Source organism: Rana temporaria, chromosome 1, assembly GCF_905171775.1.
Source record: "Rana temporaria chromosome 1, aRanTem1.1, whole genome shotgun sequence".
NCBI lineage: Eukaryota > Metazoa > Chordata > Amphibia > Anura > Ranidae > Rana > Rana temporaria.
Window position 1 is genome coordinate 137,738,779 of NC_053489.1, and position 24,352 is coordinate 137,763,130.

Here is a 24,352-nt window from a genome sequence, read left to right on the forward strand (position 1 = left end):
TTTCAGCATGTAGAAAAAACGTAGTTTTTCCAACTTCATCATTAAAACGACGTTGCCCACACACCATCGTTTTAAAAAAATTATCTAGAAAAGTGCGGTGACGTACAACACGTACGACGGCACTATAAAGGGGAAGTTCCATTTGCCATTGGGCTGCTTTAGCTGATTCCGTGTTAGTAAAAGACGATTCGCGCTTTTCTGTCTGTTACAGCGTGATGAATGTGCTTACTCCATTATAAATTGGTAGTTTTGCCAAAACGAGCGCTCCTATCTCATAACTTGCTTCTGAGCATGCACGGGTTTTTAACGTCATTTTAGCCCACACACGATCATTTTTTACAACCTGAAAAACTACATTGTTTAAAACGACATTAAAAAATGTTCGGAAAAAAATTGTCGTTTTTCAGAACCCGAAAAATTATGTGAAGCCCACACACGATCATTTAAATGACATTTTTTAAAAACAACGTTTTTTTCATGCCGAAAAATTATCGTGTGTACGTGGCATAATGCCCCGTACACGCGATCGGGATTTCGGATGGAAAAAGTCAGATGGACTTTTTCTATCAAATTTTCCGATCGTGTGTAGCCCCATCTGAGTTTTTTTATTGGAAATTCCGATGAATTCCTTCGGACTTTAGATATAGAATATGATCTATATATTTTCGATGGAATTCCGTGTGTGCGCGGCATTAGGCTAATTGTACACGGGACGTTTTGAAACCTCTCCTGAACGATTTAACTTGACAGATAGTAACCAACATTTTAGAAATGCAAATTTTGCCACATTTACATGCCGCGTTTAGAAGCTTTTTTTTTTTCAACTAGTCAAAAATGTATCTATATTAAGAACGCCTGTAAAGGAAACGCGACAAAACATGAGTTACCGTGTTTACATGCGTCTACAAGCTCTTACATGCATTTGGCGTTTCAAATGCCTCTGAACATTCGTCCTCAATGCATTTTTTTGCTTTCCAAAAAATGCTTTCAAACTTAACTGCCTAGAAATGTCTTTAAACGACCCTGTGAACATGTACCGATAAGGTAACAGAGGAGAGTTCAGGGGCAGGTGAAAAAATGCCCAAACTGCTTCTAAACGTCTGTTTACCAGCAGCAGTGTACAAATAATTACTAGGTACATAGAAGGTCCACCTCCTATAGGCGATAACTCTTCCCACCTTGCCAGTTGTAGCAAACAGTTCAAATAGAGAAATATAACATATGAGAGTTGGGAGTTGTGTGCCTCGAAAGACTCTGAGTAAAGGATTTTAGGGTGGGCACAAAAAAATCATATTTTTTCAAGCAGCACCCCTTCATAATAAGAGACTTAGGGATGTTCAAAAACAGTCCAAACTGGGGGTCTGGCACAGCACTACAGGTAAACCAACCCCACAAGAAAAGACTAGAAGAAAAAACAAAGAGCATTAATAGCACCCACAAAGTCTTTCACATGAAACTAGCATCTGTGGAGGCAGACATATCTACTGTGTAGTATTTAATACAGGGGGTCCCCGAACGCAATAAGGACTGTTGGTTTGTTCGTAAGTGAAATCTGTTCGTAAGTCGGAACACTGCTTGTAAGTGTAACTTCTGCCTGTGCAGGGATGTGAGATGTTCTGGCTTCCGCCTGTGCAGGAATGTGGCATGTTCCAGGCACTTCTGGGGCTCTTCTGGCCATGCAGTACATGAAGTACTGTAGTGTTAAATGTGTGGAATGTGGCAAGATAGCTGCTCGGATGTATCCGGGACTATCATGGAGCACAAGCAGCCGGCATTGAGGTCTGTTCGTAAGTAGGAGTTGTTTATAAGTCGGGCGTTCGTAAGTCGGGGACCCCCTTTATCAGGTCAAAGTCTAACAATTCTCAAACACAGATGTCTGATGACTCAGAGAAACACTCACAGCCTTAGTAGAGTGGGCTGTATAATGGAAAAAGGAGAAACCTATATAGTAACAGGCCTGCAAGAACCCATCAGTTCCACTAGATATAGTGGATCAGGAAGTCAGAGAACCTCTTTATAGACCAATGACAAAGAAATAATCTGACCAAAAGAATGAATGACATAAAAAGATAAACCCTCCCCACAACCAAGCCATGGAGAGAAATCTCCTTAGATTGAACTGGTTCCAAAAACAAGGAAGTCAACACAAGATCCTCAACTATGTGAAAAGTGCAATGCCACGTGGTAAAAATAAGGGGCCAGATCCACAAAAACCTGACGTAACTTAAAAAATCCAATTTAAGTTACACTGGCTTAAAGTTTCTACCTAAGTGCCTGATCCACAAAGCACTTATCTAGAAATTTCAGGCTGTGTAACTAAAATTCCGCCGGCGCAAGGCGTTCCTATTCAAATGGGGCGAGTCCCATTTAAATGAGGCGCGCTCCCGCGCCGGCCGTACTGCGCATGCGCGTCGGCCGTACTGCGCATGCGCGAAGTTACGTTACGCCGAGTTTTGAGGATCGCGACGGCTTAAAGTTGCGTCGGGGAAAAAAAAAATGACAGCGGCATGCATTCCTGAGGGAGAACTCCATGCCAATTTTCAAAGAAAAAACCGGCATGGGTTCCCCCCCCAGGAGCATACCAGGTCCTTAGGTCTGGCATGGGTTGTAAGGAGACCCCCCCACGCCGAAAAATTGACGTAGGGGGTCCCCCTACAATCCATACCAGACCCGTATCCAAAGCACGCTACCCGGCCGGCCAGGAAGGGAGTGGGGACGAGCGAGCGCCCCCCCCCCCTCCTGAGCCGTGCCAGGCCGCGTGCCCTCAACATGGGGGGGTTGGGTGCTCTGGGGCAGGGGGGCGCACTGCGGGCCCCCCCACCCCAGAGCACCCTGTCCCCATGTTGATGAGGACAGGACCTCTTCCCGACAACCCTTGCCATTGGTTGTCGGGGTCTGCGGGCGGAGGCTTATCGGAATCTGGGAGTCCCCTTTAATAAGGGGGCCCCCAGATACCGGCCCCCCACCCTAAGTGAATGGATATGGGGTACATCGTACCCCTATCCATTCACCTGGAGGCAAAAAGTAAAAGTTAATAAACACACAACACAAGGCTTTTTAAAATATTTTATTATTCTGCTCCGGACGCCCCCCCTGTCTTCGTTATTAGCTCAATTACCAGGGGGGGCTTCTTCTTCCGCTCTCCGGGGGTCTTCCGCTCTCCGGGGGTCTTCTCCGCTCTCCGGGGGGGGCTTCTCCGGACTCCGGGGGGCTTCTTCCATCTTCTCCCCTCTTCCGCTCTTGACTCGGCGAACCCCGGTTCTTCTGCAGCTCTCCGGTGCCTTCTTCTTCAGCGCTGGCTGCCTGCTATGTTTGTGTGTTAGCTCGATTTCAAACAGGCAGCCAGCGCGGTCTTCTGTGGCGTCAGGGTCTTCTGGTCTTCTGTTCTTCCGATGTTGTCTCGTCGCCTGTTGTCGCTGTAATGATGGAAGCGCGCCTTGCATCCCATTTATATAGGCATCACCGTCCCATCATGCTCCGGTAGGTACCCACGTGGTGGGTGCCTACCCACGTGCACCCACCACGCTGAAGAAGAAGGCACCGGAGAGCTGCAGAAGAACCGGGGTTCGCCGAGTCAAGAGCGGAAGAGGGGAGAAGATGGAAGAAGCCCCCCGGAGTCCGGAGAAGCCCCCCCCGGAGAGCGGAGAAGACCCCCGGAGAGCGGAAGACCCCCGGAGAGCGGAAGAAGAAGCCCCCCCTGGTAATTGAGCTAATAACGAAGACAGGGGGGGCGTCCGGAGCAGAATAATAAAATATTTTAAAAAGCCTTGTGTTGTGTGTTTATTAACTTTTACTTTTTGCCTCCAGGTGAATGGATAGGGGTACGATGTACCCCATATCCATTCACTTAGGGTGGGGGGCCGGTATCTGGGGGCCCCCTTATTAAAGGGGACTCCCAGATTCCGATAAGCCTCCGCCCGCAGACCCCGACAACCAATGGCAAGGGTTGTCGGGAAGAGGTCCTGTCCTCATCAACATGGGGACAGGGTGCTCTGGGGTGGGGGGGCCCGCAGTGCGCCCCCCTGCCCCAGAGCACCCAACCCCCCCATGTTGAGGGCACGCGGCCTGGCACGGCTCAGGAGGGGGGGGGCGCTCGCTCGTCCCCACTCCCTTCCTGGCCGGCCGGGTAGCGTGCTTTGGATACGGGTCTGGTATGGATTGTAGGGGGACCCCCTACGTCAATTTTTCGGCGTAGGGGGGGTCCCCTTACAACCCATACCAGACCTAAGGGCCTGGTATGCTCCTGGGGGGGAACCCATGCCGGTTTTGTTTTTTACAAATTGACGTGGAGTTCTCCCTCGGGAAAGCATACCAAATGCCGTCGCTGCAATGGGCCTTTACAAGGTGTGACTAACTTTACACTTTGTAAAACGAGCCCTAATTTTACACTTGCAAAATAACACTTACGGCGCAAAAAAGAAGCTAGAAAGCTTTGTGGATCGCCGTAAGTGCTAATTTGCATACTAGCAACGGCATTTCGACTCGAAATGCCCCCAGCGGCGGATGCGGTACTGCATCCTAAAATTAGGCAGTGTAAATCAATTACACATGCCGGATCTTCTGTGTAACTTTGGAAAAAGCCTTTTGAGGATCGTTTCCAAAGTTACACACAGACTGAACAGCACTTAAGTCGGAGTATCTCTTTTGAGGATCTGGCCCAAGGTTCTTTGTCTTAGAGCATCCTTGTCCTAGTGACAGAACAATAGGTCCTCCCCACAGGCCAATTCAGAAATCCTTTTGGTGAAAAAATGGCCCAACTAGGGTCACTTTATGGCACAGCTTTGTCCCAATTATGTCCCTAACAGTTACAAAAGATGGTCTTAGTAACACTGACAGTGGAGAAATAACAGGGAAAGCAATGTGCGTAACCTCTAGTATTAAAGTATGAATTAGTAAATGAATCGCAGTAGGACAATGAAAAAGAATGAACAGCGCAGACATCTGACCTAGATAGTACTATGTGGGAGATTTACTAAAACTGAAGCACTCAAATTCTGGCGCAGCTGTGCATGGTAGTCGATCAGCTTCTAACTTCAGCTTGTTCAGCTGTGACAATAAATACTATTTTCTCTGGGTCCAGATGCTGTCTACTGAGAAAATTGCCTGTCAGTTTTTTTAACCCAAGGAATGCATAACATAGAATCACTGAAACATGAACTCCACCCCAGACAGGCTAAATTCTGCTGCCATCACAACACTCCTAAGATTGATCTAAGACATTGTCAATTGAACATGACCAGTCCAAAAAGGGTCCAAAAAAGTAACAGCTAACTAAATGCTTGATAATCCATAATGTTAATAGGAACTTGAACTCTTCCTGAACCTTGAAAAGATAAAGAACCCTGAACTAATCCCCAACCTAGAAGACAACAGTGCTGGGGACAGACACCGCCATGACAGAAAAATTATAGTTTTGGCAATGCAACTGGATTGTGTTATCCATAGAAAAAAATTGGATGGCCACGCTCCGTGAGAATGTTTTACTGCAACAGAATGTTGCAGTAAAGGAGTTGAAGAGAGGATTATGGCTAATAAGACTGCTTCAAAAATATATTAATCAGATCCTAGCAATGTAATGAATTCAATCATGATTTCCCAGAGTTCAGGGTCCATCTGAAGTCTGCCATGTCCACATCATGAATGTCACAATGAAGTCCAAAGGCAGAGAGATGTATGCTCACAGCAACAGCTAATCCATTTATCTGATGATCTGAATACCTCACAGGGCATTAAGAACAGATATGGAATCTTTACATTTGGGGGCAATATCAGTTGATTGTGGTTACTTAGGAACAAAATCATTCATAATGGGTTTATGTGATTCCTCATCCAACAGAGTATCTGCATCAGAAGTCTCAGATGCCACTACAACTGCAAGAATAGTGGGTAAAGGCATGGAAGTATGCTTACAGCAAATAAAGCTGTAATTCTTACTGACAAAATCTAGCATAGTTGTAGGGAATTTGTCCCATAATAAGGCTAAAGAGGGGGATGCACCTGAAGGAGCCAGGGGGGACTTCGAGGAGTGTATGTTCTCAAGTCACCCTAGATCTGTTAATAGATTGTGAGCAAGAGATGAGCAACATAGCAGAACGGCTTCTTTTTCATTTGGTACTTCATATATTGCACTGATAGACTGAGGCAGCTTAACTTTCAAATCCCCAAGAAAAACTTTACATGCTCACAAATCAGCTGCTGAGAGCAGGAGAATTTATTGGCCAGACATCACTGTGGCAGCAAGGACTAACTAAGGTGAAAACTGCATGTCTCTTTCAATTTAGAACAAAGGTGGAAATATTCTGCCTCATGCTGAAAAAGTGGGAGCAGAATATCCAGAGCATGTGCCCGACACTGCATTTATTGGCAAAGGAAAACATCCTCCAGCATGTTAACCCTTTCCTGAGCTGTGGCTGGTGGTAATATCCCTCTGGTGATGGCTGTGCTGGTGGCTCCCAACACTTCCTAGTCCATGGGTACACTCGGAGGAGGCCGCCAAATTCACTGCCAAATGTCCGGTGGAGCGGGGAAACACCTTCCCGCTCCACCTGACACCTCCCAGAGAGACATTACTAACACCTGCAGCTCGCCCTCCCCTCAGAGTGGATGAACCCTGTATTGTGTCTACCAAACGCTTATTTCCCTTTATCTTGTGAGTATGTATATTTATTGCCGAGTATTAAAAGCACCCTGAATACTGCACTCAGATGGTGCTGCTCTCTATTCTTTGGCTTTTGTACCTACACCAACCCTATTCTCCATTATACCAAACCTTTCTTTGACAGTACAATGTGTTCTGGCAGTATAGTTCCTGCTCTTGGTAGTTAAAACTTTACTACTGAACACTGCTGCACTTAAAGGGTCACTAAAGGAAAAAAATGTTTTAGCTGAAATGACTGTTTACAGGTTATAGAGACATAATAGTTAACTGATTCCCTTTAAAAATGATTAAAAATAGATAAAAACCAATCATATAATGTACCTACAGTTTAGTTTCGTTTTTGCTGTTGTTTCCTGGTTCTCTGATGTACAGAGACAAAGAACCAATAGTGATGCTTTGTAAAACGAAACTGGATTGGCGCTGACACACAGTAATCACACCTCCTTGATTAGTCACCACAGTGAGAAATCTCCCAGTACTGTGGTGATCAGGAAACAGACAACCAGGAAGTGTCCAGAACAGAGAGGAATTACAGCAACATCAAAGCAAAAACGAACAATGAGGACATGAAACCAGGACTGCAGTAAGGTAAAGGAAGCTATTTAGCTAAAAAAAAAAAAATCCTTTAGTGACCCTTTAACCTCCCTGGCGGTATGATTCTGTCTGGAATTACGTACCAAAAGCGGTACAATTATTTTGCAAGGAAATTTGGCGTTTTATACTGTAGGCCTGTAATTTTTAGAAATAACTCACTTAAATCTGACCAAGCAAGAGTCTTGTAGGCATCCCGGGTATGATTTTTTTTTTTAAACAAAATTATAAATTATAATATAATAAATAATTATAAATAATTATAACAAATAATAATATAATTATAATAAAAATTATTCAATAATGTAATCAACTCAAAATCACTGAAATGTGCTCAGTTGCAGAATTGTCGCTGTCATTTTTTTTTTTTATGACGAATTTCCCCACAAATCGCTATCGCACATTTCTGCAAGTGATTATAATTTATTATCGCTGTTTTCTAGCTGATCTAAAACCATTTTTGACATAAAGGGACACTTTTGGACAATCTACAGTTTTTAGGCAGAAATGACATTTTTAATTTTTATAAAAGTACATGTAGGGCACTGGGCAGACCACTAGGGACAAGGGGGGTGTGTATTTTGTACATACAGTACTGTAATCTATAAGATTACAGTATACTGTATGTAAAGTGTTTCTTTACTTTTTTGAATTTGGCGCCGTTCTCCGCTCCCGTGCGTCGTAACGTCGCAGGGAACGGAGATCGGCGGCACACGGGGAGACTGTGAATCGAGCGAGGAGGTCCCGCTCGCTCACACAGCGGGGTGGCATCGCTGGATCCAGGGACAAGGTAAGTAACTTGCCTGTGGATCCAGCGAAAGGTAAGCCGCCCTGCTGCACACTCTGCACGTCCAGCCCGAGTGACTCAGGGATACCGATCCTAGCATAAAAAATCAACCCCGAGTCACGCTCGGGTTTACCGCCAGGGAGGTTAATGTGGCCTTGCTACTGTTTATGCTGATCTGGACCCCATTATTATGCCTAGCCCTTACTGTTAATTACTGTGTATGCTAAATTGTGTCATTACCATTGTTAATACATTTTATGCTTGCCTAGTTACCAATCAAATTGGGTCACAATATAGCAAGGTTGCCTTTACTACCTGGTTTGGTGTCTGTTTTCTTTGAAAACTACTACTATTGGGTACTAAGTCACGACTATTGGGTACTAAGTATCACTTTCAGGGATTTCCTGTAATATTGCATGTTTGTACACTCAACCTGATGTTTCAGAGTGGCTGAGGTTCTTGAGAAGGTTGAGACAAAGAACAGAGGATCCATCCTATCCAGCAGCTCCTACGAGGGCAGTGATACATATAATAAATAGGATATTTGGATAAAGTCATTCATAGTAATGAACAAATAGACAAGTAATCCAGGTGTGTAAGGTATATTGTATCATTATCAAATTATATTGTACTCATAGGTGATTCCTGAAGGGTTGAATTATCAACTAGCTTCCTAACTGCTTTAAGGACTCCAGTGGTGAGACCTTCCCACTGCACGTAATGGTCTAAACCAAGAATATATAGAACTTCAATCCCTCTGTTTTAACGTACCCCTTATAATTTGATGATTTGATACTAAAAGTATTAATAAAATTAGAAAAACTGTTAAAGGGACTGCATCTTAAAAAAAATAAAAATGCTCAGGACCCTCTGCATAGTAATAGCCACATAGGCCATTATTTTACTTGTTCCATAAACTGATAAAAATATAATGCTGGAGATCATTGAAATATATTTTCTCTTTAAATACACAATTTTCATTGCATGCACGGGACTTAGTATGCATAATCAGCAGTGAAAAGCTACTGTAAAACTTTCAAAGATGATTTTAGAAATAACTTTGCATAATTTTCATAAGAGAGAAGTAACTGATTAAAAAAAAAAATAGACTATTATACTGTATCTGGGCAATTGCTAGCAAAAGACAAGGAACTGCATACAGCATGATTGAAAATATACTTATTTTAGGTTGCACTTTTTTTGTAGAAACACTAAATGACAAGCTCACCTTTAGCAAATGATTTGTCTCCAGGTCAATCTCTAAGTCACAAATGGCTTCTCCAACTTTTAACATTATGTGTACAGACAAGAGAATATTAGGATATGGTTCATAAGAGGCTTCACACGTGGGCAAAGCTGTAAAAAGAAAACTGTACTTTTAATAAAAAAAAAAAAATACCTTTTATAAAACAAATTCCTAGGTCAAAACCTGAAAGAACAATCTAATGTTTAAGAAGATCCTTTACAGCAACCTAAAGGAAACTGTTTTCTATTATCAAAGCAACTAAGTGTAAAAGGCTCTCCAGCATTATTAGACGGTTTGAAAAAATCCAGTCTACCCACAGACAAGCTATCTCTGCTTTCTGAACATTAAACCACTTTTTTCTCACATCACAACACAGAACAGGAGGCACAGTGCTGTCAGACAAAGCCCAGAGGGACCCATGTGTACCCTGTCACTCTCTGGGTTCAGAGTGGTTACATGGCAGGTGTCAACCAAGTCACTGGCTTGATCTGTAAACAGGTGACTACAGTAGTGGAAGTACACAGCTGGCAAAGCACCAATGCAAACATTAAAATTGTGTGTTTGTACAGTGTATATATATTTTATTATATATACCTTATTTTCTATATATATTTAGATATAGATGTAGATATGTAGACTCTTTATTGTTTTGCTATGAAAAGGAATGAGTTAGAAACCTCCAAACATTCACATTATAACTTATTATGCCAAGTGAATGAAAAAGTTTTATTTAAAATGAAAGTCAAAACTCCAAACGAAATCTGGAAAGAAACCCAATTGAAGATACTTCACCGGGCTCACATTCCTTTCCTTCGCTCCGCCCAGGAGCCAAGCAGTGCTGATTGCCCCTTATGCCACCATCCTAAACCTTCATGCTCCTTCATCTCTACCTTTTGGGACCAGGTGCTGGCTTACATCTTTGGAATCACCCTGCTGAAACTGCCTAAGGACCCGCTTCTCATTTTTGCTTACTGGGATCCTCTGCTGCTCCAATGGTCACGACAGGATGGCCCATCCGCCCCAGTCTCTACAACCCCCTTGCATGCTTACAAAGACTGGCCTTTACTCTGTCTTCTTGTCGCACCAAGGGCCATTTTGAAGAATTGGACCTCTTCTCATCCCCCCTCCATTACCCAGATTCAACGAGACATCCTTCTCCTCCTCTACAAAGAACGAGCCACCACGGATTTCCAACGGGACACTGCAAAAGCTTGTTTTGTTTCCATCTGGCAACCCTTCGTGTACTTAAACTTGTCCCAAGAAGACTTAGCTACATTTGACCAATACTCCTTCTCGTACTTTAAATCCCCTCCACCCTCATTCTCGGGAGAGGATGCCTCCCCAGATACCCTTTTCACCGCCCCTGATTGACTCTCTGCTGTCCGTCCGGTTGCTGCCCCCCTTGAACAAGGCCCACTGACTTTCGGTGCTCCCCCCCCCCCTCCACTTTTAGTTTTATATTTCTTCCTCTCTTATATTTACCGGTATCTGTATGCTATGTTTAGTCAATCCTTCCTGCAAACACAGGCCCATTGAATTTTACAGATCTTACCAGTTCTTACCGTTAAAGTGACATTAGTCACTATTTATCTCCTTATGATTCAAGTGATTAATATGCCACACTCTGATATGTTTATTGGATGTTTTGATTAATATGTCTATGATGTGTGGTTACTTGTGCAACTGCCTTTTGTCCTTTGCCATGCTGGTTTATCTTTTATGTATTTCTTTTGAAAAATTTAATAAATACTTTTTGGAAAAAAAAATGAAAGTCAATACAGAACTTTTTCTTGGTTTTAGACAGAGTGGGGAAGCATTAGATCCCCTTTTAGGCATTTACCACTATACAGGGCTTTTTTTAGAGAGATCTTGCAGTCAGGAAGTGAGAGGAACTCTCCAACAGCAACAGCAATGTTCCCTACTCTACAGCAACAGTAGGGAAAGAACAGAACATGTTTGTAAGATTTTTAATTCTGTCTGTATTACTGTTTCAAGTGATACTAAAGGTGTGCCTAAAAAAATAAAAATAACAAACATGTCACCCCAATCCACCTGTTCTGGGGTCCCACGGTTGCTCTCGCAGCTCTTCTCTGCATTAGATAACCCACTTTGGGAAGCTCTCTCCCGAGGGGGTTACCTTGCGGGCACGCTCCTGAGTCATACACTGGGCATCCATAGACGCCCAGTGTAAGACTCGGCCCCACCCCGGAGCTCGTGTCATTGGATTTGATTGACAGCAGCGGAAGCCAATGGCTGCGCTGCTAGCAATCTATCCAATCAAAGCCGGGACTCCGTGGAGAAAAGGACGTCGGGGATGCTCCTACGGAAATTCAGGGTTCAGGCAAGTAAAACGGGGGGCTAGGGGGCCAGACACTGCAAGGTGAAAAAACACGAAGGTTTACAACCCCTTTCGTATTTTCCCTTACTTTCTGTTTTGTAAAAAGGTTGTCACTGGGAAAGAAAGGAAATCTCTAAAGGAGCTCTGGAGTTTGAAACCTTCCCCCTACTATCTAAAACAATTAAAAAATGTTTTGGGCTTGACATACATTTTAAACAGTTTTAAAACTCAGAATTTGGGGTCTATGTTAACAAAAATATGTCTGTCATTTGCACAGGTTCCACAAATCTTCACTGCAATTTGCTTAGTACGTGTATGTCCTAGATCCTAGGACATACACGTACTAAGCAAATTGCAGTGAAGATTTGTCAAGTGGTATTTTTTCTGAAATACCTGAATCAGCAAAAATAATGTATCATTGTACTAGATTGCGCTGACAAACCTAGGAAATAGATGCATTAAAGCGGGAGTTCACTTGAATTTTTTTTTTTTTGACATTCGATTTAGGCTAATTAAAGGGAGCAGAAACGGGTATTTTTTAAAAAATCAATGCCGTACTTACCGTTTTAGAGATAGATGTTCTCCCGCCGCTTCCGGCTATGATCTTCGGGACTGGGCGTTCCTATTTGATTGACAGCCTTCCGACGGTCGCATACAGCGCGTCACCAGTTGCCGAAAGAAGCCGAACGTCGGTGCGGCTCTATACGGCGCCTGCGCACCGACGTTCGGCTACTTTCGGAAACTCGTGACGCGCTGTATGCGACGGTCGGAAGGCTGTCAATCAAATAGGAACGCCCAGTCCCGCAGCCCATACCCGGAAGCGGCGGGAGAACATCTATCTCTACAACGGTAAGTACGGCATTGATTTAAAAAAAAATACCCGTTTCTGCTCCCCTTAATTAGCCTAAATATAATGTTAAAAATGTATTTTGGGTGAACCTCCACTTTAAACAATTACGGTGAAGATTCATGGTGCCTGTACGAACCATTGACACATTTGAACAGCAATTTTTTTTTTTATTGATCTCAAATAACTAGATAGGCTTTAGGAAGCATAGCTGGGGGTGTTAGAATAACTTTTACCTATCTACTTTAGTAAAGAGATTTGCCTGCTTAGATCTGTTGATAGGTTTAGGGGCAAATGCTACCAAATTCAAATGAGGATTTTAGAGCTAAAATCCTCATTAGCAGTGCCTTGGATTTGATGTGGGCAGTGCACTGTGAGCGAGCTTGGAGGGTCAGTTATTGATAATTTTACAGATAACATCTATGATTTATCATTTTCTAGCAGCTACATGTGCAAAAAACAGCTTGGGGCTGTGGGATAAACCACTGAGTACTGAATTACCCATTGAGGAATGGGAAATCTAGATATGTGGCAAATCATATATGATCAAACAATCAGATGACAGGCAAAGAGCAACGGATGTGTGTAACATTGCCCAGTCCCAGTAAGTAGGTAGAAAGTTGGTAGCACTCTTTTTTAAATGAAAGTAGGAACATCTGTAGATCATTCTCTAATATATTATAAGGCCATAGCTCCCCCAAAAAAGGTTACACATTACTAATATAGTGTATATTAAACCAATCATAATTCCACACTGGAACAAAATATATTTTTTTACTTTCCATTACATAAAGATACATTCCTCCTGATAAACAAACCTTTTAAGTATATGTATAGCCTATCCTTTTGTTCTTCAAACTGTTGCAGTTTCCCAAGGAGATGAAAAGAATAAAGCCTTAAAAATGACACAAGTCCAAGCTGTTGGTAGAATAAAAGGTTCATAAGCATTTAATAGAGATTGCCTAGAAGCTTAATATGTAAATTTTCACTAATATAGTCTTTACAAAATTATTTGAATCTAGGAATTATTATGACTCTAATGCCGAGTACAAACGATCGGTTAAACCGATGAGAATTATGGTCTGATGGACCGTTTTCATCAGTCAAAACTGATTGTGTGTGGGGGCCAACGGTTAGTTAACCATCGGTTAAAAAAAAGACAACTTGTTTTAAAATTAACCGATGGATTCCTAACCGATAGGACAAAACCGATCGTTAGTAGGCACAACCATCGGTTAAAAATCCATGCATGCTCAGAATCAAGTCGACGCATGCTTGGAAGCATTGAACTTTTTTTCAGTACGTCGTTGTGTTTTACGTCACCGCGTTCTGACACGATCACTTTTTTAACCGATGGTGTGTAGGCGCGACAGACCATCAGTCAGCTTCATCGGTTAACCGATGAAAACAGTCCATCGGTTAACCGATGAAAACAGTCCATCGGTCCGTTCTCATCGGATGGACTGATCGTGTGTACGCGGCATAACAAATGGCACACTGGAATGAAACATCATTGGTTCACATGAAATCATAAAAAAAATATGATATTCTAATCTCATAAAACAATCAATCCAGGAAGCACTGCAAGACCTTGTATACATGACTGAATCTGAGCACCACAAATCGAAAACACTATTTTATAAATTTTTATATTCGAACCAAACTCATCATCCATCCATGTTTCAATGCTTTATTTTGCTGAGAAATCTCTTTGAAAAACACACCCTAGCATTTTTGGCTGTGACCAACTTCATGCTTTCCTGAAGACTTCTGGAATGTATGATATTTTTGCCTAGGCCTGGAAACAATTTTATTTTTTTAAATTAGTCCATCAGGACAAGAAATACAAACAATTCCCTCTTGACGATTCCTACAAGCCCACCAAAGGAGTCACCTTTGAAAGGAACATAACTCCAGGAGGGTTTCTGTAGGCCAGCAGGCCCTCAACATGTTTTGCGGTTGCCCGCTTCTTCAGGAGAATATATGGAGGTAACATGCCGCCCAAAACAATCCAGCAGCTCCTCCGGGGGTAGTGCTACACACATTACCAAAGATAAATCTAATATCTTTTATCTCACCAATATAAATTGAATTTGGATTATGGATAGATATATACCTTTGAAAGCTTGATTTCACTGGAATACAGGTGTGGTTTCTGAACTGCATCACAACATATTCTATACAGAACTGATTCAGCAATGAAAAACAACAAAGGGATGTGGTCTTGATTAAGATCAGCTTGATCCATTGAGAGAATAAGGATATCCAAGGCCTCTAAAAGAAAAAAATAGTTTCATTAGGAAAAATAAATATGCAGGATACAGGGGTCTGTCTATTCAGAGATAAATACTGCATGGAGGTTTGCCCTAAAATAACTTATACAGTGTTATTCGCAAAAGTAATCAATTTACTATAAAAACATATGTTATTCAACCACTTCACCCCTGGAAGGTTTTACCCCCTTAATGACCAAGCCGTTTTTTGCGATACGACACTGCATTACTTTAACTGACAATTGCACGGTTGTGCGACATTGTACCCAAATAATGTCCTTATTTCCCACAAATAGAGCTTTCTTTTGGTGGTATGTGATTACCTCTGCGGTTTTTATTTTTTGCACGATAATTTAGAAAAAAAATAATAATATATTTTTTACTTTCTGCTATAATACATACCCAATAGAAAAATGTAAACAATTAAATTTCTTCATCAATTTAGGCCAATATGTATTCTTCTATATATTTTTGGTAAAAAAAAAAATCCCAATAAGCGTATATTAGAGCAAAAATTAGAGCATCTACAAACTTAGATTTATGGATTTTTAACTTGTTTTGTTTTTACTGGTAATGGCGGTGATCAGAGATTTTCAGTGGGACTGTGACATTGCAGCGAACAAATCTGACAAGTGACACTTTTTGGGGACCAGTGACACCAAGAAAGGGCAGTTAACATCAGGGGCGATCAAAGGGTTAAGTGTGTTCCCTGGGAGCGTTTTCTAACTGTGTGGGGGAAGGACTGACAGGCAGAATACAAAGATCTGTGTTCCTGTTTACAAGGAACAAAAGATCTCTGTGTACTTCCCTATCAGAACGGGGACCTGCCTTGTTTACATAGGCAGATCCCCGTTCTGCCTCTCTGTGGAAAGATCGCAGGTGGCCAGAGGACATCGGGTCTGCCAAACCCACTGATTGGCAGAAGGCAGAAGACAGTAAAGAAGAGCGGGCTGTGCCGCCGATAGAAATAGAGCTAAAAAGAAGATAGCGACGGCCAGCCCCAAAGAAGGCACCAGAAAGCGAGCTGGAGAAGAACTGGGGAGCGCCGAGATGACAGCAGAGAGCGGAGAAGATGGAAGAAGACCCCCCGGAGAGTGGAGAAGACCCCCTGGAGCTGACTAATAAATTATTTTAAAACCCTGTGTTGTGTGTTTATTTTCTTTTACACTTTTCCTCCAGGTGAATGGGTAGGGGTACGATGTACCCCATATTCATTCACCTACGATGGGGGGCCGGTATCTGGGGGCCCTCTTAATAACCACTTAAGACCCGGACCTTTAGGCAGCTAAAGGACCTGACCAGTTTTTGCGATTCAGCACTGCGTCGCTTTAACTGACAATTGCACGGTCGTGCGACGTGGCTCCCAAACAAAATTGGCGTCCTTTTTTTTACACAAATAGAGCTTTCTTTTGGTGGTATTTGATCACCTCTGCGTTTTTTATTTTTTTGCGCTATAAATAAAAATAGAGAAAAATTCTATATTTTTTACTTTTTGCTATAATAAATATCCCCCAAAAATATATTTAAAAAAAATTCCTCAGTTTAGGCTGATATGTATTCTTCTACCTATTTTTGGTAAAAAAAATCACAATAAGCGTTTATCGATTGGTTTGCGCAAAATTTATAGCGTTTACAAAATAGGGGATAGTTTTATTGCATCTTTATTATTATTTTTTTACTACTAATGGCGGCGATCAGTGATTTTTTTCATGACTGCGACATTATGGCGGACACTTTGGACAATTTTGACACATTTTTGGGACCATTGTCATTTTCACAGCAAAAAATGCATTAAAAATGCATTGTTTACTGTGAAAATGACAATTGCAGTTTGGGAGTTAACCACAAGGGGGCGCTGAAGGGGTTAAGTGTGACCTCATTTGTGTTTCTAACTGTAGGGGGGTGTGGCTGTAGGTGTGACATCATTGATTGTGTTTCCCTATAAAAGGGAACACACGATCAATGACGGCGCCACAGTGAGGAACAGGGAAGCTGTGTTTACACACAGCGCTCCCCGTTCTTCAGCTCCGGGAACCGATCGCGGGACTCCAGCAGCGATCGGGTCCGCAGGTCCCGTGGTCACGGAGCTTCGGACCGGGTCATGGGCACGCGCCGCGGGCGCGCGCCCGCAACCCACGGCTGGGCACTTAAAGAGGACGTACTTGTACGTGCTTGTGCCCAGCCGTGCCATTCTGCCGACGTATATGTGCAGGATGCGGTCCTTAAGTGGTTAAAGAGAGCTCCCAGATTCCGATAAGCCCCCCGCCCGCAGACCCCGACAACCAACGGCCAGGGTTGTCGGGAAGAGGCCCTGTCCTTATTAACATGGGGACAGGGTACTTTGGGGTGGGGGGGCCGCAGGGCTCCCCCCTGCCCCGGAGCACCCAACCCCCCCATGTTGAGGGCATGCAGCCTGGTACGGCTCAGGACGGGGGGGGCTGAAAGAAAAACGTTCTTTTATAATTAAAACAATGTTTGCAATACTCAAGCAGAGCATGGCTAGTAGTAGTTCCAAATTCATATATTTTTTTCCCCAGAGCACAGTATGAACTATTAGCCAACAGTAACATAGCTCAAAGGTTCTGATTGGGTTCTGATTGGGATTGGGATTTCGCTGTCCAAGCATGGTACAGTAAAAATAGAATAAGCTAGATGTCATAAACTGAGGCAGCTGAAAATCATCAGAAATGCCAATTAGCGGATTTTTGTCATTACTGGAGAAAATGACCTTTATATAACCAGCACTAGGATTTCCTTTTAGCCTGAAAGGAAGGAGCAGGAAATTGCAATCACCGAATGGGAACAGGAATGAACAGCACTTCTGTGAATGGTAAGTTTATATCCAATCTCACGATGCCCACTTGACCCACTCATATGACTTCATTCCAATTATACAATGTATAATCCTGGAGATAATGTACATGGTAAAATTACAATTCCCATTGTAAGGCTAAAGCATCAGAAGAAGCATTATCACAACAGGGATGCACTTACAACACATAGCTAGCCTTTCATTAAATTAGCCTAATGATATAGCTAGCTGACTCTCCACAAAGAGAACTACAGTATATAAGCAGTGGAACTATTAAGGCTATTAGGTAAATAAAATAAAAAATGTCTAAGATGAGGAAGAGGACTATGTTTATGAAATTATCCATTTTTTTGGTGTACTCAATCAAACTCGAATAACATAAGAAAATCTACTATGCTATTTGAGTTAGGTTGAGTCTACTAAGTAGATTCTTACCTTCCTGAATCTTGCCTTTGCATTGAGCCATTAGGATCAGTTCCTTCCATGCAAGGTGCAAATTTACATGAGATTTAGAACTCTTGCAAATAATTCCAGATCTTCTCTAAAAACAAAGATATAATAAACAAAGTAAAACTTTAGTGATATGAGAAAAAAACATACATGCCACATTCCTACAGCAGTGACACAGGGACAGACTCATAAATATAATGGACATCATAGCATGCCGTTACCCAGAAAGTTTTAGGCTTAGAGTTTCACATATTGCATTTTTGTCTTTTGTATAGCCACATGTAAAGTCAATGTCTAAAAAAAAAGTATTGAAAAATACCAGTTGATTCTGCCAGAAATCCAGCATGCTCCTGGCTTCCTGTAATAAACTGACAACACTGCTTCACCAAAATCCCAAGCAGTTTTGTCAGTTAGGACTGAGTTACCAAATTTCCCTATATGACTATAGAATCCCTCCCCCCCAGTTATAGAGATTAGTAGAGGGGGTGGGGGTGTTTTGTAGTTCTGCAGGGGACAGTTTAGGTAGAGCTGACATAGTTGTTTGGGATTTAAGTGCAGTAGATATAGTGGGGCTCTATTCACAAAGCAGTATCATACCGCATCCAAGTATGCGGTAAGATGGTAAGATACTGCAGAGCACTTTTCCAAAAAGTTATTTTATGAAGTTGTGTGCTATTTTAGTAGTGAAAACCTGTGGTCCTTGCTGGTTGTTAAGGAGTGTTCCTTAAAAACCAATGAGTCATCAGCTGTCAGCAGGGTTCCCTGGGCCTGGTATGGATTGGGGGACCCCCACAATGTTTTTTTCTGCAATTTTTAAATGCTGGAACTTCTTTTCTTTATATACAGTTGTCAGCTGATGATTCATTGGTTATAAAGGAGGTGGCTGCCGCCTTCTCCTTAACTACCAGGTTGTTGACCCTCTTGCTCGCCCCCTCCCCCCTCAAGAGGCTCTCTTCACACCAGGGAGAAAGCCTTGCATTACTGTGTGGAGTTACAGACAGAAGAACAGAAAGTGAGGATTTCTCAGAAGAAATAAGGACATTTAAAAGCAAAATCGAAGGTTGAGGTAATTGAAGGAGGACTACACTAAGGTAAAGAAAGCTATTTATGGAAAACAAAAACATTTCCTTTACAACCCCTTTAAACAGGCCATAAGCCCTATGGGCCAGATTCACAGAGCAGATACGATGGCGTATCTCCTGATACGCCGTCGTATCTGTTGTTCTATCTATGCGACTGATTCATAGAATCAGTTACGCATAGATAGCCAGAAGATCCGACAGGTGTAATTGTTTTACACTGTCAGATCTTAGGATGCAATACCGCGGCCGCCGCTGGGGGGAGTTTGCGTCGTAATACAGCGTCGGGTATGCAAATTAGGAGTTACGGCGATCCACGAAGATTTTTCCCGTCGTTACGTCGTCGCGAGTGTTAGATTTCCATCGCAAAGATAGGGCACCTTTAACATTGTGTAAAAGTACTCCACCATGTTAAAGTATGCCCGTCTTTCCCGCGTCGCTTTTGAATTTTTTTTTAATTTTTTCTTTTTTTCACGTCGCGATTCACAAAACGTTGGCGCGTCGTAATTTCGCGCAAAGCACGTCGGGAAATTTGCGACGGGAGCATGCTCAGTACATCCGGCGCGGGAGCGCGCCTAATGTAAATGGTACCCGCCCCATTTGAATTGGGCCGCCTTGCGCTGGACCTGTTTACGATACACCGCCGCAAATTTCCCGGTAAGTGCTTTGTGGATCGGGCACTAAATCGGAAAATTTGCGGCGGTGTAACGTAAACGGGTTACGTTACGCTGCGCTGCCGGACTGTGAATCTGGCCCTATGTTGGCAATACCAGGCTTAAAAAAAATTAATTAAACAATGGAAAGAGCTGGGCTGAAAATTGCTGGCAAAATAGTCCTATCAGATCCACAGATGTCATGGCTGCTTGAAGACAAAAATCAAAAGGGAAAATTCCTGCATTCCAAGCTGCTGTGTATCTCATTCCACACCCCAAACCCCATTTTATTGTTGCCCTCCCAATACCACCTTAACCCTCCTTCCCCCATTCACAGCACCCACCTTCCATCATCTCCACCCCCCCCCCCAGCCCCCCCCCCCCCAAGTGTGGCACCTCCCTCTCTTGGTCACAATGCCTCTCTCCCACTCCACCCCACACTGCTCCTCATCCCCACATTCGATGCTGATGATCCCCACATCCGATGCTGATGTCCCCCACTGCACGACACAAACTTTCCTGTTCTGGAACAGGCACACTGTTACTAATAACCATAACAATGTAAATATCAGTTTTGTGTTGAGGTGATGTTTAACGAAAATTTTGAAAAACTTCATATGCAGCATAGAAAAGAAAAAAAAAATAACTCAGTGCCGTTTTGTAATTCTACGACTGCTTCTTCAACATTCTAACATTCTTTTCTGTACACATCTGTTTGCATCATAATGCATCTAATCAGATAATTAACTAGTTAGACATAGCTGTGATTTATGAACTTCATTACGGACATAATTATATAGATTTAGGAGTGGCATTGGACATATCTCTTCCTTTGTTTAGCACTGAAATAGTGAAATGAAACAATATTATTTATAGACGTGTCATTTTCTATATAATTTACAGTGGCAGTTATATGATCATTCATTATCAAGTGAGTACTATTAATTTAACAATTGTCAGGACAACTTAAATTTTATTTTAAGCAAGTATTAAATAATCTGAATATGTTATACATTGTATATAATGGCCCATATGGCACTAAACATCCATGGGATAGTATGATTATGAAGGCTAAATAATAAAAAAATAATAAAAAAATTATCTCGTGTGGTGGTTTGCTTGATGGCTAACTGGCTACAAGAGAGCCAAGGTATGATGTTTACATATTGATTTACATGATTTGGTTATATGATCTTATTAAATTATATGATTGAATATGAATATTATGTTATAATGTTAGAGCTGTGTATGCAACCTACTTACATATTTTGTGCCCTGGGCCTGGGATGAAAAAACAACAACAAGAAGTTGTCAAGAACATCTGTAGATGACTACCAGTTGTGTTATTCAAGATTCATGCTGTTCATACACATAATGCCATGATTGTTTGATATACATACTTTTTTTTGTTGCCTTTAGTTTTAATATTTCTTTATTGAGATATATGATAAAACAGTATTAGACATATCATAAACAATATCAGGTACAAATAATATTCCAACATATGGTGGAGGTTTGAGAAAGAGAGAACAAACTAAGATGGCCTAGAGGAGGCCTGTAAGCAGAGAGAGGGGAAGGAAAAAGGAGTTGTAAGGAAACACGGAATGGAGGTAAGGGAAGTAAAGGGGAAGGGAAGCTGGTACAGCTGTCTGTTTAGATGGGTTACATAAAATATGTATAAATGACAGCGTAAGTAGGATATGCAATATAACAAACAAAGTAAGATTAGAGCGTTTTCAATTGTAAGTGAATACCAATGATAGGTCACTAGGCATAGACACGATTTTCAGGTTCAATTTTAGTGGGTCAAGGAGGTATTTTTATGTTTGAGTTATAGCTTACGAGAGCAGTTGGGATGTTGAAGCCATGGGTTCCATTGTCAAATAAATTTTGTTTTCAAGAGATGTGCTGTAGCAAAGGAGTATTCGTAAAGAGCATGCTCCTTGAGGATTTGTATAAATGTGATATAATCAGGAGGTGTCGGGAGTTTCCAGCTATAGACGATTGTTAAACGGGCTGCAATAAAATGTGGGTAATCATGGGATGGAACTTGGCAGGCCAGGAGTTTGTGTCTAAGCACAGTAGGGCAGGTTTAGGGTTAGGTAAATGCTGTAGTCCTGTGATGTCGAAAATTAGAGAGAATATCCCGGACCAGAAGTTCAGAATGTTGGAGCAGTGCCACGATATATATGGGATAGAGTACCTGTTGTGTCGCATTGTCTCCAGCACTGGGGAAAGATATACATGCGCTTTACAAAAGAGATCAATCACATACAATTGCTAGTTCAGTCAGCCAAGTCCTTATACTTTGTAAAGGGCTAATAATCAAAAACCCAAGAACATTTTGCCAACTTTTCTTTATTTTTTTGTGGCAACATTTTTTAAGTTCAAATATCTTTTAAATCATTACATTTATGAACAATTAATGGGCCAGTATAAGACTTCCCAAACTACATGCCTCAGTGTGAATGGATACAGGTTGGTTTACTCAGAATCCCGGTTTTCATATCTCTTGTGGACTGATGTCTATAAGATCCTAGTTTCATAATCAATTTCTTCTACTACTAGGATGTATCTTTCTCTCTCTCTCTCTCTCTCTCTCTCTCTCTCTCTCTCTCTCTCTCTCTCTCTCTCTCTCTCTCTCTCTCTCTCTCAACCCTTCGTATTCTATTTAGTATACAACTTGGAGATTACAGCAGTTGTGTAATTCCCTGTAATGGGGTACAGAGCAAAGAACTATAGTGGAGAAATCAGTATCAATACCTGAAGCCAATGGATGGTGTAATTCATGAACTTCCATGGAATTCTGATAGCAGTGAATACACCATTGGACAATTAAAGGGGTTGTAAAGGAAGGGAGAAAGCCTCGCATTACGGTGTGTAGTTACAGACAGAAGAACAGGAAGTGAGGATTTCTCAAAGGAAATAAGGACATTTAAAAGCAAAATGGAAGGATGAGGTAAGTGAAGGAAAGTGAAGGTAAAGTGAAGGTAAGTGAAGGTAAAGGAAGCTATTTAGGGGAATAAAAATTCCTTTACAAACTCCTTTAATATTATTGTAAACCATACTGAACACACCAAGGCTGTCACCTTGATGTTTAGCACCTATTAGCTATATTATAAAAAAAGTTTGAAAGGCTTCGATTACTAATAGTACAGAAATACTATTATTCAGACATACAAAAGCAGGGTTTACAATAGAATGATCGTCTACAGGAAAAACAGACATGGCTAACAATTTACTTTCATTGTTCCTGCTATTATACTATTGCTATAACAATGAGTAAGAATGGTAACTATTGTTAGCATATGTAACTGAACTGATCTGCTCACACAATAATCATGCACCGCATGTCACAACAGAAAACTGATGCTAAATTCTACCCTTTGTGTCCTTTTCCATTATTCAAGCTCTTTCTCTAATACTTTACACATTAGTTCTAAGACTTTTGCATGCCCTTTATTTTCTGTTATAACGAAGTGGTTGTTTAAATATAAACCGCTACAGTAGAGTTTTGTACTGCGTTAGCCATGGATTAATACAGAAAGTTTGGAGTTTAAAGTGACACTAAAGGTTCAGTTATTTATTTATTTTTTAAATAAGAAACATATGACATGTGCAGTTAGTTTTGCACAGAGTGGCCCTCATCCTCCTAATCTGTGGCTCCTCCCCGCATTAGATAACCCCCCCCCCCCCCAAGGAAGCTCTCTCCTGAGGGGGTTACCTTGCGGGCATGCTCCTTTGTCATACACTCAGCGTCCATAGCCGCCGAGTGTATGACTCGGCCCTGCCCCCTGGAGCCCACGTCATTGGATTTGATTAACATCGACGGGAGTCAATGGTTTCACTGCTATCAATCTATCCAATGAAGAGCCGAGAAGCTGTGGAGACAGCGCCGCGGGATCGCGCCCACGGGCTGGGGGCCCGGACACTGCAAGGTGTTTTTTCACCTTAATGCATAGGATGAAAAAACACAAAGGTTTACAACCCCTTTAAGTCATTATTTTTATTGGCTAACTTAACCCCTTCGCACCTAAGGGTGAAACAAATCTTAATGCCTAAGCACAATTTTGCAACTTTGACATGTGCTCGTAAAACCGCACATATCAGGACAAATTGGGCTTTCATTTGGTGGTAAATGGTAATGGATAGCTCCTAATTCTTGTAATTGCCAAAGGAAAACTGTCGAAAAAATAGTAAAAAATATATATTTTTTAAAAATGTAGCTGCTTATTTCTTGCTACGACCATAACCTTCCACCAAAAAACAACTCAAAATAAATTCTCCTGCTCCTGGCAATCGCAGCAATACCACAAACGTGTATGTTAGTTGTTGTTAGTATCCTTAATACAGCCAAAAAACAAAAGTATGCATTTTGCTTCTTTTTTTTTTTTCGTTTTAAAAACTGACACTATTACCTTTCACACCTAGGCATTTTTGCGCTAAAAAGCACCTGCAAACCTCCTCTTCGGCAGGCCCAGTGTGAAAGCCTGCATGCTTTCACACTGAGGCGGTGCGCTTGCAGGACAGGAAAAAAAGTCCTGCAAGCAGCATCTTTGGGGCGGTGCGGGAGCAGTATACACACCGCTCCTCCACCGCCCCTGCCAGTTGAAATGAA

At 41.9% G+C, this 24,352-nt stretch overlaps 1 protein-coding gene across 2 annotated transcripts in view; it reads right to left on the reverse strand.

Annotated features, from left to right (window-relative positions):
- The window catches only part of TMEM232 (transmembrane protein 232), a 298,409-nt gene that overhangs the window by 214,618 nt on the left and 59,439 nt on the right, over positions 1-24,352 (reverse strand). For both annotated transcript variants that reach the window (XM_040343279.1, XM_040343271.1), the window contains exons 4-7: positions 17,988-18,093; positions 14,584-14,741; positions 13,286-13,385; positions 9,265-9,392 (exon numbers count right to left, since the gene is read on the reverse strand). In XM_040343279.1, coding sequence (XP_040199213.1) covers positions 9,265-9,392; positions 13,286-13,385; positions 14,584-14,741; positions 17,988-18,093 — 492 coding nt within the window. The remainder of the gene's footprint in view (positions 1-9,264; positions 9,393-13,285; positions 13,386-14,583; positions 14,742-17,987; positions 18,094-24,352) is intronic.